The sequence below is a fragment of the Charadrius vociferus genome, unplaced genomic scaffold, assembly GCF_000708025.1.
Source record: "Charadrius vociferus isolate BGI_N301 unplaced genomic scaffold, ASM70802v2 scaffold13, whole genome shotgun sequence".
NCBI lineage: Eukaryota > Metazoa > Chordata > Aves > Charadriiformes > Charadriidae > Charadrius > Charadrius vociferus.
In genome coordinates this window covers 1,979,734-1,998,506 of record NW_009647763.1, presented here as the reverse complement: position 1 = coordinate 1,998,506, position 18,773 = coordinate 1,979,734, and the positions used below count along the sequence as shown (strand labels likewise).

At 36.6% G+C, this 18,773-nt stretch overlaps 1 protein-coding gene across 2 annotated transcripts in view; it reads left to right on the top strand.

Annotated features, from left to right (window-relative positions):
- The window catches only part of REPS1 (RALBP1 associated Eps domain containing 1), a 51,438-nt gene that overhangs the window by 31,044 nt on the left and 1,621 nt on the right, over window positions 1-18,773 (top strand). The window contains exons 9-18 of one of the 2 annotated variants that reach the window (XM_009882297.1): window positions 1,230-1,310; window positions 4,287-4,374; window positions 5,236-5,337; window positions 9,709-9,781; window positions 12,074-12,192; window positions 13,908-13,972; window positions 15,109-15,294; window positions 16,746-16,841; window positions 17,451-17,599; window positions 18,233-18,338. In XM_009882297.1, coding sequence (XP_009880599.1) covers window positions 1,230-1,310; window positions 4,287-4,374; window positions 5,236-5,337; window positions 9,709-9,781; window positions 12,074-12,192; window positions 13,908-13,972; window positions 15,109-15,294; window positions 16,746-16,841; window positions 17,451-17,599; window positions 18,233-18,338 — 1,065 coding nt within the window. The remainder of the gene's footprint in view (window positions 1-1,229; window positions 1,311-4,286; window positions 4,375-5,235; window positions 5,338-9,708; window positions 9,782-12,073; window positions 12,193-13,907; window positions 13,973-15,108; window positions 15,295-16,745; window positions 16,842-17,450; window positions 17,600-18,232; window positions 18,339-18,773) is intronic. The other variant, XM_009882296.1, reaches the window with a different exon arrangement.

Sequence of the window (18,773 nt, the reverse complement as noted above, 5' to 3'; positions counted from 1 at the left end):
AGTCTGAAATGAGGAGATAAGGCTCTGTTTCTACAAGGAGCGTATGAAGGCACTTAAAAATTTAGTTAATATTTTTCTGAATTTAATTTCTACGGATTGAAAACAGTTATTTAGGAATTTCCATAAAGAGTTACTTTGGAAATAACTGTTTTAGACTAGGTTCGCATAAAGGCTGTTCACTGAATATAGGTCAGTGTAGAGGAGCATGTGAGATTAGGTTCACTAACACCATGTAGTTTGTTATGTGTCTTCTGGAATCATTTATGTTTATTTGCCTATAGAGATGGGACAAGAATATTGATTTGTTTTCACAACTACACTAACATAATTTTTTTGTCAAATTTTCTGAGCACTAAAAATTTTGTATTTGTAATTTTTGTTGTAGTGTTTGAAACTTTGTTAGTATTTACTTGTTATTTTACCAAAAGCTAACAAGTTTAGCATTCCTATTGTGATTTGTAATCTGGTTTCTGGATCACCAGGCTGATTTTATGTACTTTGGTACTTTGTTGATCCAGTTGTGGCTGTAGCTTGACTTGATAAACATGAGGACTCTTGACAACCATGTATTGATACAGCATGCCTATCTCTTATAAAATTATCCAGAGATTGACTTATTTGCTTTTAGCAATCAACTGTATGTTTGAATTGAATTCTTTGCCTTGTCAGTGATTTAGACTTGTAAAAATACTCTTTTACAGCATAGAATCACTTCTCAGGGGTTGCACTGGCAAGTGAACTGATGTAATTGAAGTACTCTGCTCACTGTTGATTTGTCTGAGATTTTGTAAGAAAATCAGCTTTTATGAAATATGTTTGAAATTCAGCAGCTACAAAGCTGAAGAACCTTTCTGTGGATTTTAGAATTACACACACATGTTGCACTGATTTTATCTTTACAATATTTGAACGGCTTACCCAGGTTTTTTTACTTGTATGATGTTCATTGGCAAACATGAACTCCAAAGGTAATTCTGTGTTGACTGTGCACCTGTATCTTCATAATGAGATGTGAATGTAAAGATTGATATTCACAGATAACAAACTTGGTTGCACAACAATCTCAGACTGAAATAGAAATACTTAATGTATGTTAGTGTGCTTTCCAAGTCAAGTACTGTCCAGTGCAAATATAGTACTTTCCAGTGCAACCTCTATGCTAAATCTCCTCAGTGATCTTTTACTCCCATCTTTCTCATCATGCTGACTTCTCTCCTCTGTCTGTTCAGCAGTGGGAGACATTTAGCGAACGCTCTTCAAGCTCACAAACTCTGACCCAATTTGATTCTAACATTGCACCAGCTGATCCTGTAAGTCAATCACTTAGCTTGCTTGTTTGAAATTAATTTTATTAACACTGAATTTCCATTCATTGTATTTAGCTGTTATGCATGATTCCATGGACTTCTTTTTGGGGAATGGTGGCAGGCTTCTTAATTTTTGTGCTTATTTCCAGAATATAAATTTTCTAGTACTGCTTATGTTTAATATCTGAGTGCAAAGAATGCTTTTTTCCCTTGATTTTAATGTAATACAACACTGCTATCAAAACCTGTATTACACAAAGTATTTAAGCATAAAGTTTGTTTGAAAATGTTTATAAGTCAACACAAGGGCCACTCCCAGTGATAAACCAATCCTGGTTTAGATTGTTGTCTACAGTGTTGTTGGTCTTTTTTCAAGTTGCAGAGCTTGATTTGTACAAACTCTTAAGAGTTGACAATGCCAACTTCACTTGGAAAAAAACTACTGGGCTTTAATGGGTGTGGTATTTCATACTCCTAATGTTTTCACCAAGTTACTTTATTAATAAGGCTTTTAGTATTTCTGCAGCTAAATCTGTGCTTTTCTAATGCTTTACTCGGTGAGGAGTGCTCTGAAGGATTATATAGTTAAATATCTTGCCAAATTTGGGAGCCAGAAATTAACTACAGTGTTTCAAGTTCTGCTGGTTTTAAACTTGACAGTGTGTGGCATTGAAGCAGTTCTGAAATGCATTAAAATTGCTTCAGTGTTTAGCTGCTGCCTTCATCCTGCTTTTCTTACAAATTACCACTGTTAGTGTCCATTTTAATTGAACAAATTGTGGTGTTACTGTCCATTTGATTATATAACAAAATATAATAGGTGTACATAATATGCATTTAATTATACTGCTTTTAGTATTAAAAAGATCACTTCTGAAAAGATATAAAACATAAATATACTTATATTCTAAATACATCAGTGCTCCACTCTGAGTTAACACTGATATTTATGTGGAAATTGCATTTCTGGTGGAAGCTAGAATTCAAACTGCACTGTCAAATTGCCCTTAGTAAACATTCAAAACAAATGAAAATGTCGTACTTAAAGTGAAAACCAGCCCTTTTTCATCTGAGACAGAGATTTTTTTTACTTTAAATGTACTGTATTTTTATGTTTTAATGAACTAAACGTGATGAAAATCAGTTTATAGTTGCTTCTTACTGTGTATAATTGCTTGACAGTAAAGAGCTATCACTGTCTTGTTTCCACAATAAGATAGTAGACATTAACTAGTGAATGACAGAAATCTGAAGTTTGAATTTTTTTCCCGTATGCTGATAATGTAAAAAGTAGAACAGTGATATATGGAAAACTCACATATAGCCATATATATGTTTGTGTGTGTATGCATGTGTGTATAAACAGAAATTCAGTAGAAATACAAAAACAATACTGGGAGATTACGTTCTTGAGTTGTTTTCTTACGATACTAGTTGAGAAATTGTAAAGAATGGTGAGCATCCTTGGTGCTTGCTAAGGTAACAGACTTTGGGAATAGATACTTCAGAGTCTTTATTGAAAGTCATATGAAAATAACAAATGGCAGCAAACTTTTAGTCTTGGTATGCCAACTTCTTATTTTAGCAGTCTCAACGGTGATGCATAGGACTGATTTATTGAAAAACTGCTTTTCCAAAGGAGAGAATCAGCTTTCTCGAGTAGTAGTTAATAACTGACTAAAGAGTAAATTCATAAACTAGTTCTTTTCTCTTTTTGTTGGAAAAGCAGCTGCTTTGGAGGTAAAAGATAAGTGGAATAAATAAAACACTACACTCATCCCCTAGTACGGGAACATAATTTGCCTATTGTTAGTGAAAGTTGGTAACCTGTTAAGTTGTTTTGTGTAAAATTAGATTAATGATCTGAATTATTAATTGATACATAGTATAAAAACCTATTTAACTATTTGAGACATTATTTTTGTCATAGCTGCACAATAAATTACAGAGGACTGAAGTAGCCGCAGCATGAGTGATCTTTGCATGATAATCCCATTACGGCGGGAGGGGGAAGCAATATATTTTAAAGTCATAAATATTCCTCAAAGCCTAGTGGAACAAGAGTGTTAGAGCTGTGACTAGACAGTGGTTTTAAAAGTTCATATTTACAACAAGAGTAGTGCAAGTCAGTTTAAGCAGTTTTAGAAAATATTACTGTAACTGTATTACGATTGGTGAAATTGATCCACTTGAGTAGTCAGAACAGATTAAATTTCTGATACAAGGGTAGTTTTGAAACTTCTTGTTGTTTCTAGGGCCAGAATAGAATCTGGGAAATTTTTTTTTGTGTTGTCATTGCCCCACACATTCATATATTCTGAATATAGATGACAGGGGAAAAAACCTCAGACAGGTATGTCTATATTTTAAGGTTACTTGTGAACAAATGTAAAAGTTTTGAGATTTTTTTTTTTAAGCTATCTATACTCAGTCTCCAAACCAGATGGAAAGGGCTGTCTATATAAAGTACATTAAAATGGAGTCCCTTGTCTAAACTACAAAGAAAATGCTTCAGTGTAAGGTCAAGGCCTATCTAGAAATATATTCCAGATGGTTTAGTATCCTGAAGTTTAGAATATTTTACAATTTGTCTTAAACTACTGTGAAGTACCTATTTTATAGAGAATTACTCGCACTATTTAAAGAGGCCATAACTTTCTGAGGCATTGTAAGTAAAGCTGAGAAGTGGGGTTTTGAAATTGTGGGTTTTGTTCTTGGCAGGTTTTTTTGGAGGTACACTTGAAGTAAAAGATACCTGGTATGCTAAAAATGGTGGAAAGTGGGTAAAAAACAGGTCCTATTTAAAAAGACAAACACACGTTATCTATAGAAACATTTCTAGTGCCTTTTTAAAGTAGTATGCTAGATTACAACTTAAAATTCATTGGAGAAACTTCAGCTTATGGAGCTTTGGGTTTATGGGTATATTCAATTCCCTAAATCTAGATTAACCTCACTTAACTCTTATCTCCTTCACAGGACACTGCAATTGTGCACCCAGTTCCCATAAGAATGACTCCAAGCAAAATCCATATGCAGGAAATGGAGCTCAAAAGAACTGGAAGTGGTAGGATATTTTCTCTTGCTAATGAGGAAAGTTTTGTACAATTAGAGTTGGCTTTGCTTCCTTAAACATGCTGACTTTTTTTCTTTTCCGTAGATGAATATATCTGGAGTTGCAACCACCATATTTAATGAGATTCTCTGAGTTAAGAATTAGAGTACTGTTCAGATAAGTGCAGAGTTTGAATTTGACATTTGCTACAGTGAGGATTTCAGCATCTATAGGAGATCATTGCTTGGAGTAGTTCAGGAGCACCATGATATGATTTGGGCCTCCAGGAGAATGCCTAGATTTCTTTATTAAATACTGAAGGAGACTATGAAGATGGAGAACGTAGCTTGCATTGATAAAGCTTATTCTATTGTGGTCAGAAATGCTGAGTTTCTTATTTTGAAACCTGACAGCATTTGGGAGTATTGATAAAAAAACAAACCTTTGGCTTGGTTTTCTTTTTTCAGTACTCTGGTCAATAAGAAGCAAGGTGGTTTGATAATTCTGCTTGAGGAACAGTGGAGTCGCAATTTATAGATGTGTTCTAATATGCCAGTATTTCCTAAAGTCATGTAACTCATGCACAGTCTTCAGCATATGAAAATAAACAAGTATCCACAACACATTTCTTTTAAAATTTCCTTATCCTTGTAAATAGGTAAAGTTTCCCAACTCTTAACACTGAGAAACAGACATAACACTATTACAATGTAAAGTTAAAATAATTTATACACCAAAAGTGTTAAAATATGAAAATTTGAGTCTTGGGTGCAGCACTTCAGATAAGGGCAGAAAACTAATGTAAAGCTTTGGTGTCAGAAGTAAAGGCTAGTTTGAATACATGTGTTTACTTAGACTTGTTTTTCCATCTAGATCATGCTAACCCTACTAGCCCGCTACTTGTGAAACCACCTGATCTCCCAGAAGAAAGCAAAATGAGTTCATCTGTAAAATTTACAGCTGGAAATACAGTTAGTAAGTATCAAAGTACTTTCTGATATCTTTTTTTTGTGTTACACAAAATGTACATATGCTATATTCTTCAGTGAATAAAAACTTGCTAGATAGGGTAAGTTCATCACATTTTAGAGCTTGTGCTAGGAATAGAGACACTTCTGATACAAAGTGTATATTTGAAGTAGTAATTAAAAAAGTTCTACTGATGTCACTGGAGATGTTTTCCTGCCATATGTGGTCAAAAAGTTCATTTTTGTCAGCTCTTTTCCATCTTCCTGTTTTCTCTTTTAATCTTAGGATGAGAAATTGAAATGTAGGGAAAGTGGAAATGAAGAAGTAGCATTTGATTCTACTTCCTCAGAACCATGTGACAACATGTTTTCTGCAGAGTGAAAACCTGTTGACCACAAAATTTTCAGGCAATTCTTGTCTGGTTTAGCTATTAAGAAAATGCAATAGACTTCTAGATTTCTTTTTTAGGTACAGCTTTTAACTGTTTGTTTACTGAAAGTCAGAGGGGTTTTTAGAAACATCTCCTGCGTCCAAAACATTTTGCATTATTTTGATTTGATTAGTCTAGTTGTCTAATATTGAGAGAGGTCCCAGACTATATGTAACCTGATGGAGTCTGTTTCTGAGAATTTTTTTGTTTTCTTTAAGCTGGAAACTTTTCAGTGAAAAATAAGGTTTGAAGAGCTCATTACTTTAAGTCCTTTGCATTATTAAGACTGAAGTATTTTGGTTGGTTTATAAAACAGGAGTACTTTAGAAAGTGCATTTTTGCAATGTGTTTTGCTTTTCTCAGGAACTTTGTTTCAGTGGCACCTTTTGTTCTGAGCAATGTGTTGAGCCTGTATGTCTTTTTGTTTTCAAGCAGAGTTCTGGCTTTACTAGGTAGTCTTCTGATGCAAAAGAAAGAATGAGCAAACATGGTCTTTTAGTGGGGAAACTACTACTATATGCAGGATCTAAGTTCTGAGAGTCCTTCTGTACTCCTTTCTGCTTATCCAAGTGTAGCTTAACCTTTGATAAAGGGCCTGTAACTGTAATTGTACCAAGAAGTATTCTTCCCTCAGAGGAAGAATGTAGTGAAATGAAACAAACCTCATTGCAATGTAACAGAAAGTCACGCCATAGTGTCTCAAACTGTTGTTACCTTTTTATGAAGAAATGGCTCTTGTCAATATTGTAAGTAATTTGGATGGTTAACACCTTTCAGGTGAATCCTGAAGGAATCATTTAATATAAGCTAACCAGAAAATGGATTTCTGATGCTTAAAAAAACACTGTAAATCCAACAGGATTTTTTTTGTGCAGACTTGCTGTCTTGGTAATTGTGCTTCGTAATATTCTTTAGTGTCGTACTTTAATAGTGTATCTGAGCACCTTCTATGCTAAATCAGTGATGATGTCTATAGTGCGCTTCCTTGAGCTGTTGGCCTGGACTCGTTTTTCATAGAATCATAGAATTGTCTAGGTTGGAAGAGACCCTTGGGATCATCAAGTCCAACCATCTACCCTACTCTACAAAGTTCTCCTCTACACCATATCCCCCAACACCATATCTACACGGCTCTTAAACACATCCAGGGATGGTGACTCAACCACCTCCCTGGGCAGCCTATTCCAATGCCCGACCACTCTTTCTGTGAAAAATTCTTTCCTAATGTTCACTCTAAATCTACTCTGTTGGAACTGGCAGTGTTTGCTTTAGTGGCTTGCTTTTGTTTAGCTGTGCCAGAATTCATTTGAGAATAGGGAGTTTCAATCTTAGTTTAAGCAAGTCCTTTTCTAAGTGTTTTTGGGGTGGTTTTTTTTGATATATTGCTGTTTTGGAAGTGTTTAATAAATTAACGTTCTTAACTTTTGTTCTAGAATACTTTGTTCATAGGATCACATGCTTTTTTCTGCATTGTACAGAAGAGTACAGATTTCTTAGTGTTTTATTGATCAAGTAGGTTAATTTTAATTCTCACACTGTTCATAGATCAATATATTAAAATAGTATTTGAACTGAGAACCAGTGGAGATTCATAAGTCTCATCTTGATGTTGAGGAATTAGCATTTTGTCCTTATTTTCCATGGTTTACATCAACAGTAATTCAGCTTGGAAGTTACGAATTTGTAAATAGTAGCTCAGACCTAAGCCAGGAAATGAGGACAAACTTTTCCATTGCATGAGATAAGAAGTCAGTAGGTATAGGCACTGCACAGTTCTCTTTCTGTGCAAGCTGTGTGATTTGGGACAAAAGAGAGAGGATCTATAACCTTAGAAAGTGATAACTGGAGAAGTTCATCAATAATTCTTCTGATTCCTGGACATCCACATTTTTGAAGCTGTTATTATGCAAGTAAAAAATAAAAGTAGCAAAAAATTACTGCTCTCTTCCCAAAATGTTTTAACCTCAAAGCAACATGCGACCTCAACATGTCATTAAGGACAATTTTGTGAATATGTTATTTTGAACTCCTGCTAAATGATATAAACAAGATTATGAATCTTGTTTATATCAATGTGAATCAATCAGAAGGGAAGGATAGTCCAAATGACCTTTCTTTATAATGAAATACAAAGCTGGAGACTAACTTGTATTGAAAAGCAGAAACCTTCCTTGAGGGCAAAAACAACATTGAAAAAGTCACTATATCCTTTGTTATAGGAACTTTATCTGACTATCATGCTTACGTTACTAGAAATACTGAAAAAGGATTCTGTTATATTGCGTTCAAACTCATGAGTTTTGATTAGCCAATATGGGTGCAGTATGAAGTTTACATTTGCTAAGTGACCATCCTTTGCCTTATGTAACCATTAAAATTGTTGCTATCTAGATATCTTTGAAATTAGCTTAGAAATAGTTATTCTGTTACCAGTGTAAACCCAGTAGTGTTGTACTGAAATGATGTAAAACTTTTTGATCGAGAAGGGCTTACTTTTTCCTCTTTAAAAGTGTGGTTACATGAATTCTTGTTTGACTAGGTTATATTTAGGTTATATTTTATCCTGAATGGCCTGAGAAATATACCCAGTACTAGATATATTTGGATTAGAGAGAGAGAATTTCATTTACCATGTAACCAACTTCTGCTTAAAACTTAAGTTTCTCACTTAATCCTTGAAAACTTAAATGTGATGTCATGGTGGACATTTCTGTTTGGTTGGGGTTTTTTTAAAGAATGTGTATATAGATATCATTTTTTAATTTTCTGTAGCCCTCATTGAATAGACACACACCTGTAACTTCTAATCTGAGATTAACTTGAAATAACATATTCCTCAGATGACTCTGCATGGTAAAGGTCTCAGGCCAACTTCACTAGATTAATGTACCTGTAGTTTTAAGGGAGCAGGGGGAGTAACAGGTAAGAATGCACCTTGCTGAACAGGAAAATCTTCTCTGCTGGATTCTTGTCTCTGGGTCCTGGTTGACGTGTCTTAACACTTTTGAAAACTTCAGTGTCCTAGGAGGTTAAAGTAATCCTTTGAGACTGGGTAATTCAGAAAAATCTTAATGTTCTTCAGTAGGATTTTTGTCTTTACTGATAACTAATCAGGTGAATGTCATTGCTGCAGTGACTTTTCACTTTAAATTGTGCTTTAGCAGGTGCTCTGGAATCATCCCTTGTGACAAGTTATTCTGAGATCCATTTTTCTGTCTACATTCTTCCCACGCAAATCTTGTGGTTTTGGAGAGACTCCTCATTTCTGGGGGGAAAAAACCTCAAGCTTTGCATAGCTCGTAAAGGTATCCTCCAGGAAACTGTCTACATGATGCTGTAATAGCATCTTTCATTTTTATAGGTTGCCTTAATAAAAAGCTGAAAGCTTTCAAAAGGATTGAGTCCAAAACAGAGCTGACTACCAGCCTTGAAGGTACAAAGTTACAGTAGTGGCAAAGCTACTGAGTTCATGTGTGTACTGTACATATTGTTTCCTTTTTCTGACTTCTAAGATTGGTGACAGTCCTTTAGCACTTCTGAAATCAACCATGTCCTACTCCTTGCTTTTTTTTCTTGGATATCCCATACTCTTATGAGCTAGATTGAAGTGATCGAATGTCAAGTGTTTAAAAATTGTTGCTTATGAAACTTACATTTTGTATTTTCAGTACAGCATTATTGTCACTGTTTATTCTTCAGTACATCCCAGTAGTAACAAACAACTTGTAGTATTGGGCGAGAGGAGTTGGTTTGTATTGGATCCTTCAATTATTCAGACTCGAGGACTTTGAATCCTGCACAGGTGATACCTTACAGGGAAGCAATACAAGGACATAAACCTTTTAAAAAAATAAAAATTGGATATTTGAAATTATATTCTATCTATATCTGTTAGAGTATATTAGTGATACAAAACAAATATGAAACTTTGTACTTTCTTTTACCAGCAGATGGTTACAGCAGTTCGGACTCCTATGCTTCGGATCCAGAGCAAATTGGAAGCACTGTAACGCGGCAACGGTCAGTAGAGTAGCAACTGAAAAAAAATAAATAAAATGTGTTTAAAGAAGCCTGTTCTGAGCTTCTGGTTGTTTGACTACTAGCTTGTAAAATGATGGCTAAATAGATTCTTAACTTTAACACCCAGGAATCTGGAGGCAGTCTGTTTTCTAATTCATTAACAACATATGCCGTTTCTGTTAATGTGTAAAGTAAAAATACAAAAAATAATGTAGTCTAAAAAGCTGTTTGGATTGGCCAATCAAATGAAACTCTAGGTTCAGTCAGAAATCTTGATAAAGACTTTCTCCTTAAACACAAGGGAATGTAAGCACAGGAGATCAGGATGTTACTTGAAACCAATTTTTTGTATTTTTAAAAATGTCCATTAGGCACTAATGGAGAAGGACCTTGTGACATCATAACATAAAATAAGAATAAAACATAAATTAGAAATATCACAGCAGTAACTCAATCTCCTTTAATAATGGGCTTTTATAAAATGAAGGGCAGTCAGGCCCAACATAAATTAAGGGATTTGAGGAAGCTATGCAAGCACATAACCAACAACTGCATCATTTGACATAAAAGAATGTGCTGTACTAGCTGGTGCTAATTGTTCCCATTAAATCTGCCTGAATAGGATTAAAAATCAGCTACGCCATTAACCATCTTACAATCAGTTTCAGAGGTAAGTTTCAAAACAAAAATAATTAGGGTGACTTCAATAGCAGAGAAAGATTTGCAATTGCCTCTCAGTACAGCAGCTTGAAAACTTCTTTCCTCCATTGTTACTTAATGGCAAATTTGATTGTCTGTCCTGCTTCTATGTATATTTTTTCCACTACCAACATGATGGTTTCAACATGTTCTTTTCATCTCTGATTTTGGGTTGGGTTCTCTTGCTAAACTTGTGTAGTTGAGTGAAGCTTTCTGATGAGTTGCCGCTTTGATGGCACTGATAGATTCTGTCCAGATCTGGCAGTTCTGGCAGTGTCTACCCAGGAAATTTTTCTCCCACTTCCTCTTTTACTTCCTTCCACTGATGATCTCTTCTACCAATCGCAACTTTATCTGCAGAGGTGAAATTTTCCTTAACGCTACCATTAGTCCACAGTACTTTTTGTGTTTTCAAAAAGCAAAAACTGGCAAGGCTATGTTAGATAATGATACTTCAGGAGTGTCTTTAAACCACTTTCTCCCTTTTTTAATCCTACTTGTGCCTTTTATACTAGACTAGCTAGAGGGATGACCCTAGGAGTCAGTGTAATTAGACTTTCATTTTATCAGTTGGAGGGTTACACAGTGTTACTGAAGCATTGACCTGGAGAGTATATTAAGGAAGCAAATTTTTCTGTTGATTTCCTGTCTGTACTTACACATTCAGGAATTTCAGGGTTTGTGTGAAACTTAAGTACCTCTTACCTCTCCTTATAAATATATCTCCTATGATAGTTATAGAAGAATGTTACAGAAGTCAGTCAGAAAAGATTTTATCACTTTTTTATGAGTTGAATAAACGAGTAGCTGTGTTCATGTCAGTGATTCAGTAAATCTGTCTTGCTCAAACTGGAGTAGTTAGGAAGTTTCTCCAATCTCTTTTTAAATGGAAGCTGTATGAAAAGTAAGTATACAATAAATCCCACTTAAATGGCACTTAGTGCAGTACTTCATCCTTCTGTCCTTTCTGAATGTGTGCTCAATGAACTTACAACAGGTATCCACTAGATGGTGATCCTACCTAAGAATGAGTTAAAAATTCTGAAGATGCTACCAAGTATATAGATTTGGAAAATTTCAGGCAGAAAATTAAATAGCCATCTTGTACGCTGATACTCATTAAGCTCAATATACATGGAGGCAGGTCCAACAGAAACGTAATCTTCTTCTTCTATGAGCTTGAACTTAACCTGTGTAAAACCTAATCAGGATGTTGACTACATCTTACATGCCTTGCAAGTCATGTAGTGACTACCATCTGGATGGAATTACCATATTTAGGATTTTCTGTTCCTGAACTATGATTGTTAGGGATGTGTATCAAGCTGTTGGTTTCCCAGAGATAAATTATTGGTGGTAATATAAGAATAATTTGGATAACGGAGATTTAAGTAAATAGAAATATAAAAACAATTGTGAAATCAAAGAATACCAGAAGTTTAGAGCTGATTTTCCAATCTTCAAAATCAATGGCAATCAGGCTCTTTTCCATCTGTCAAACTTTATTTTCTAATTGTATACTTTGAAGAACTTTTTAATTTTAGTTCTGTTGTAGCTGCCTAAAAACACTACAGAAACTTGTATGTCTTGCAGATCACATTCGGGAACATCTCCAGATAACACTGCGCCACCGCCACCCCCTCCAAGGCCTCATCCTTCTCATTCTCGATCATCGTCTTTGGATATGAACAGATCCTTTTCAGTTACCCCAGGTATACTGTGTTCCTTGTGTTTCTCAGCGCATTCCTGAAGCAGACAATTTTTTTTCCTCTGAAGAAAGATGTAGAGTGTTTTTAAAACACTGCTTATGAATGAAAAAGCTGAAAACGTTACTCTTCCTGTTTGTATTAAAACTTGTACTCTACCTTGCTTAAGCAGAAAAGGGGGTCAGTAACGAGTGGTGTCCCTCAGGGGTCAGTACTGGGTCCAGTCCTGTTCAATATATTCATCAGTGTCCTGGTTGAAGGGATAGAGTGTACCATCAGCAAGTTTGCTGATGACACAAAACTGGGAGGAGTGGCTGACACACCAGAAGGCTGTGCCGCCTTACAGCGAGACCTGGACAGGCTGGAGAGTTGGGCAGAGAGAAACCTTATGAAGTTCAACAAGGGCGAGTGTAGGGTACTGCGCCTGGGGAGGAATAACCCCATGCACCAGTACAGGTTGGGGGCTGACCTCCTGGAGAGCAGCTCTGTGGAAAGGGACCTGGGAGTCCTGGTGGACAACAGGATGACCAAGAGCCAGCAATGTGCCCTGGCGGCCAAGGAGGCGAATGGCATCCTGGGGTGCATCAAGAAGAGTGTGGCCAGCAGGTCGAGGGAGGTCATCCTCCCCCTCTACTCTTCCCTGGTGAGGTCGCATCTGGAGTAATGTGTCCAGTTCTGGGCTCCCTGGTTCAAGAAGGACAGGGATCTGCTGGAAAGGGTCCAGCAAAGGGCTACAAAGATGATTAGGGGATTAGAATATCTCTCATATGAGGAGAAGCTGAGTGACTTGGGTCTCTTTAGTCTAGAGAAAAGAAGATTGAGGGGGGATCTTATTAATGCTTACAAATACTTAAAGGGAGGGTGCCAGGGGGATGGGAGCAGTCTCTTTTCAGTGGTGCCCAGTGATAGGACAAGAGGTAATGGGCACAAACTTGAACATAGGAAGTTCCATCTTAACATGAGGAGGAACTTCACTTTGAGGGTTGTGGAGCACTGGAACAGACTGCCCAGAGAGGTGGTGGAGTCTCTCCCACTCTGGAGACGTTCAAAACCCACCTGGATGCCATCCTGTGCAACCTGCTGTAGGTGACCCTATTCTGGCAGGGGGTTGGACTAGATGATCTCCAGAGGTCCCTTCCAAGCCTGACCATCCTGTGATTCTGTGAAAATCTAGAAGTAAATTCTGAATGCTGGCATTGTAGTCCTTTGGATAAATGTGGGAAGCAAAGTCAGGAAATAACATTTTGGTAGTATACCCACATGCAATGAATTGCATCTGCCAGGAAATTTTGAAGAGGAGCTCTTCTGATATCAGGTGTATTAGAGATGAGTGTTAAGTATTTCACTTCGGGGGAAATGATTAAAGGTCACTTCTGATGCTGTGCTTAAGGGTTTTTATTGTACTTCTCACTTGTCAGTATTTTTCAGGATCACAGAGTATGAGAAAATATTAAGAGTGTATAATGAGGTTGAAACAAAAAAAGGACTAAGATCAGAAAAGTATGACTATGTCTGTACTTTGAGCTAGAACAGAGGACAAGGCCCATGTTCTGATTCCTTGTTTTGTCTGTTTGTAAATTGGAAAGGAGATGATACAATTATGGTCCTCAACTTGACAGGTTAACATGTAGGCAAAATGCAAGATTTCTTCAAAAAAAGATTAGATAGCACTGTAATGTGAAGAGTAATAATCTTGTCCAAATGCAATGCCTCTTTTACAGGACAGCAACAGGCTGGAGTTGTTGCCTATCCCCCTGCAGTGCCTCCAAGACCACAGCCTTCACAGGTGATGTTGTCACTTGAAAAATCGTACTCCAACTTGGTGCATCATTTTTATCTAACTCTGAATTTTAACTTCTCTAAAACGCAAAGTATTGCTTGGTATTTTTTGAAACTGCCAGGATGTGAATGGTGGCAAAAGCTAGACGATAGCCAAATGTTAGCCTTTCCTGAATAAAAAAATTGCTTCTGGTGGAACCATGGGAAGGGATTAAAGTAGAGACTGAGGAGGAATGAGTGGCTCTGGAGCTCTGAGTTGTAGGAAAGAGAGGAAAGTTAAACTTCCACATTTCTTTACCTGTCCCTGTATAGCTAATAGGCTGTAACACAGACTGTTGAGAGCTCTTTGAGTCTTGCAAAATAGGTCTTTGTCTCCCATCCATGTCTGGCACAGGGTATAGTTTTACATAATGTGTCTGCTCCTGAAAGGAGTGATCCCAGTTCTTCCTTTGTCGTAAACTTAGTGATCTTTGCAGTCCTGGTCTGAGTCAGTTCAGTTAGCTGATATGGTAGAAAACACATCCTGCAGAAGTTTGGTTTTTTGTTGGTTTTTTTTTCCCCTTTGTCTCAACCAGCTGAATCCTTCAACTGCTGTGCGGATTTGACATGGGACAGATAAAATTGCTTTTCAGTTATTTTGCAGCAGCAGCTACTTTGTTAGAATCTGAGTTACCAGAAGTTGAAGTCAGTGAATGAATCCAGAAATCATGTGCAAGGAAAGAGAGTACAGTGACAGATGTATTCCATATGGTGTGATCCCATAAGCATGTTTCCCTATGGGTTTAGACTAAAAATCTGTATCAAGCCTGACGAGCCAAGCTGGACTGTGTTACAGCAGAAACATCTACTGTCCAATGAGCTAGATAATCCTATGGTGCATCCATCTTTCGTCTCATTCTCTGGATAATAGCACATCTGATTGAACTTCCTTTTCTTTTAAATAATTGTCTGGTTTTGTAAACACAAATTGGTCTGTGTCATGGATGAGATGCGGTTTGTCCTACTGACAGGACATAAGTCTTTATCCACTAAAGAGCCAAATAATTTTTAACATTCTGTCACAAACTGTTGTTTGGTGAGTTTCTTTGCATCAGATAACTGTTAAGAACAATGTCACTAAATATTTTTGTTATTTTATTGCAGGGTGCAGGTCCTCATGTGCATCGCCCAGTAGATGCTGAAGGTCTAATAGCTCATACCAGTACCTCACCTCAGCAAATACCAGAACAGCCAAATTTTGCAGACTTCAGCCAGTTTGAGGCATTTGCTGTTTCAGGTGTAAGCAAAGAGGAAGAAGAGGATATTGAAACACACTCAGAAGTCTTGCAGGTGAGCAGAAGTGAAGGTCTTGTCAATTGCTTAATACCACTGATGGTTGTTAGACTTTGTTAAAACCTACTTCTGCTGTTTTCAGTGGGTTTTTTTGTGGTGTCCCAATTCATTGCTAGAAAGCAATTATTTTACACACTGCTACGCTTATTTTAGTAATTGCCAAAGACCTAGTCAGAAGAAACTCTTTTCTTCAGTTCTTGATTGTAATTCAAAAGATTTTATACTTAATAGCATATATGTGCACAAACATAATTGTGTTGGTGCATTTAAGACTTAGGACAGGCAAAACTTACTGCTTACTCTTGCCAGCCTTCCAAATGGCTTACTTGTAAGTTTTAAAGTAGTCTGTCTTAATAAATGAGATGACTGTCAAGTATTGTAAATATCTGCTAAAACTCCATTAATTTCGTTTTGTTCAAAGCCATTGGACAGACAGCTAAAGTGAATAGAGCTCTGGCATCCTCATATAATAGATCATTAGAGATGTATACAAAACCTTGTTTCCCAATACAGACACAGGACTTAAAAGTTTGAAAGCCTCATGGTTTATTCCTATTAATGTCATAATAGCTTACTGCTATTACCTTAATTACTTTGGGTTTTCCTTTTGTAATTTGTAGCCTTCATCCAGATTGTAAGTTCTCTGGGATGCTTCTGCATCCTCGGTTGCAAGAGTACCTGTAGTGCTTTAGAGTTCTCCCAACTATCAGCAGCATGTTCTTGCTTCCTTTAATCAGAAAGGTCAATGACGTAGAACTATTTGAGTGCTCTCCATGTACCTCATTGCAAAATCAGCTATGTTAGCGCAAGCTGCTACTGAAAACTACTTAAGTTAAGCTTGCTGATTGTTTTGCATTGAGGTAGATGGGGAGCAGTCTCATTGTGTTCCATTGGAGAGATTAACCTTTGGCAGTAACAAATAGATAATGGTGGTAATGTAACAGCAGAAACAGCTGTAGCAATTTATCATCAGGCTACAGCCTCTTTTGTATTATACAGTGCCTCATAACATGGGGGATTTGACTTTATTCAGAGGTCTTCCAACAACCAGAGTACAATGCTTGAGAGTAGAGTACTTTCAAGTAACTATTGTCTTTTTTTTTTTCCATAGTGGTTTTAGATTCTGTATTGAATCTTAATTTCTATATCAAAAGACAGGTGTGACTATTGATTCTGGAATTACAGCTTCTTACTTCCGTGCCTCCTCTGTAAGCTGCTTACAGGCCAAAACAGTGTTTGTGACCAAGATAGTTTTAGATGGTTTTGCTCCAAAGCAGGTATTGTTGTTGTATTCCACCTTGTGCTTCTAAAGAAGACTTGAACTGGAATTTTAGTTGTTAACTATATTAATGTATCAGAAACACGGCATACTTGTATTTATTCTAACTGTTGCTGAATGAAATATCTGTTAAGAAGTAGTTTTCTAAATGTAGTTTATATCCCTTCAGGTTGAAAAGCCCTCTGATTCTGCAAGTTCTCTTAGAGGTGCCAAAGCAGATGGAAGAGTTGAAGACAAAGCACCTGCTAATGTCCCCACTAGTGCGGTATGCAAAGTACACTTGGAAGGAGAGTGCAGTTGTCTGATATATAAGAAATTATTCATCTGTTTTGATTTGCAGCAGCGACTTTATACACTTCTACTTGAACGCAGTTTTCTTAGGTCCAATACACGCTTGAAATACCACATATGGTGAATTTTTGCATCAGAAGATGTTCATAATTAGCTTTATTCTTGAGATAGCAAAAAATCAAGATACTTGTGAGGGCTCAAATTTTTGAAACGAAGCAAAACTTTTAGTGCGGAGCTTGGTTAACATTTTTTTTTTTCCTGTTACGGACACATAGTCACTGGGAGGAAAGCATGCTCTGAGATATTGTGTATTTGTGGTTATTAGTTGTACCATGGTGTTCTTGCTTGCACAGTTCTTCGTTAGTGTGTAGCAGCTTACTGCCCTTTCATCAAGGGGTAGGATGTTTTTTTTCCAGACCATATGAGAATGCAGTTAGATATCCATCAGAAAATATCTGATGGGACGTAAATTCAGGTCGCTCAGTAACTGGTTTTGAGAATATGTAACACAAACAAGTTACCAGGTTATAATCTGAGTAAAATGCAGTTTTTGAGAACTAATAGGCTGTGTTTTCCTCTTCAGGGTAAAGGCACTACCCCACTTGCTCCACCACCAAAGCCTATTCGCAGAAGATTAAAATCAGAAGATGAGCTAAGACCTGAAGCTGAGGAACATACACAGAAAACAGGTGTCATAGCTGCTGTTCTTGCTTCACAGCCATCTATTCCTAGGTAACCCAAGAAGTGTATAAATACATCTGTTACTGGAAAGTTTACATTTAAACAGCATACACACTTTCTGTTCCAGGAGTCGCAAACAATTTCAGTGTGTTTGAATTAGATTAATTTAACAGTTTAAGGATTTTTGTTTTTCAAACAAGATCATCCTGAAGCCTCTGCTCCTTGGAGACCTTTTGGAGATCTTGAACTGTGGAGTGTGAACTCTTTTTAATTTCTGCAAGTATGTTGGAAATAAGTGGTGGAAGTATTAAGATGTAGTGGTTAATTTTAGATAATGATCACTATGAACAGTCCATATGTGCTTTCTTTGTCCTAGCATAAGACTAGATTGTTACATTAGTCCTTTGAGGTAAATGAATGGGGTATGGTTTGTTGAGACTTCAGAAAATCAATTATGACAAGTTTTTTAAAATGGGCTGCCTGCTGTTTCATTGAAACCAAGTACGTGTGGCTTCCATGCAAACAAGGTTAATCAAGCCAGGCAGAAGAGGGAAAATTAACAGTGTAACAAGTTAAAAAAAACTTGTCAAGAGGATTCTGCTTATTTAAAAAAGAGGGACTGTGAATGAGATAATCAGCTAAGTGACAAAATGACTTATTACAGTACTTCTAATATATTCTCAGATCAGTGGGGAAAGACAAGAAGGCTATTCAGGCATCAATCAGACGTAACAAGGAAACCAACACTGTTTTGGCCAGATTGAATAGTGAACTACAGCAGCAACTAAAGGTAATGCTATAATCTTTGTTTAAGAGAAGAACCTGAAGAGGGAAAGATATTAGTGATGCACAGTAACAGGCATCTCTGCAAACCAATAATATATATAGTAGAAGATATTGATGTAAAATATTTAGTTGTTTTTGTAGATCATAGAACATACCCAGTTGTGACAGGCTTTGTGAAATTACAAAGGACGCTTTTACTAGTACAAAACACATTTTTCAATGTATTGATTTGCTTTCAGCTACACTAAAAATAAAAAAGCAGAAATCTTAACTTAATAGTTTCAGGTAGCTGTTGTGGTCATCAGATACCTTAAAAGCAGTACTGAGAAGAGCAGCTGAAGTGGCTTGCTGTCTTCTGAAGGAAAAAGCAAACCTTCAAGTCTTAATAAAATTATAAATATTTTTAAACAAATATAATCTGGAATACAAAAATTGCAGC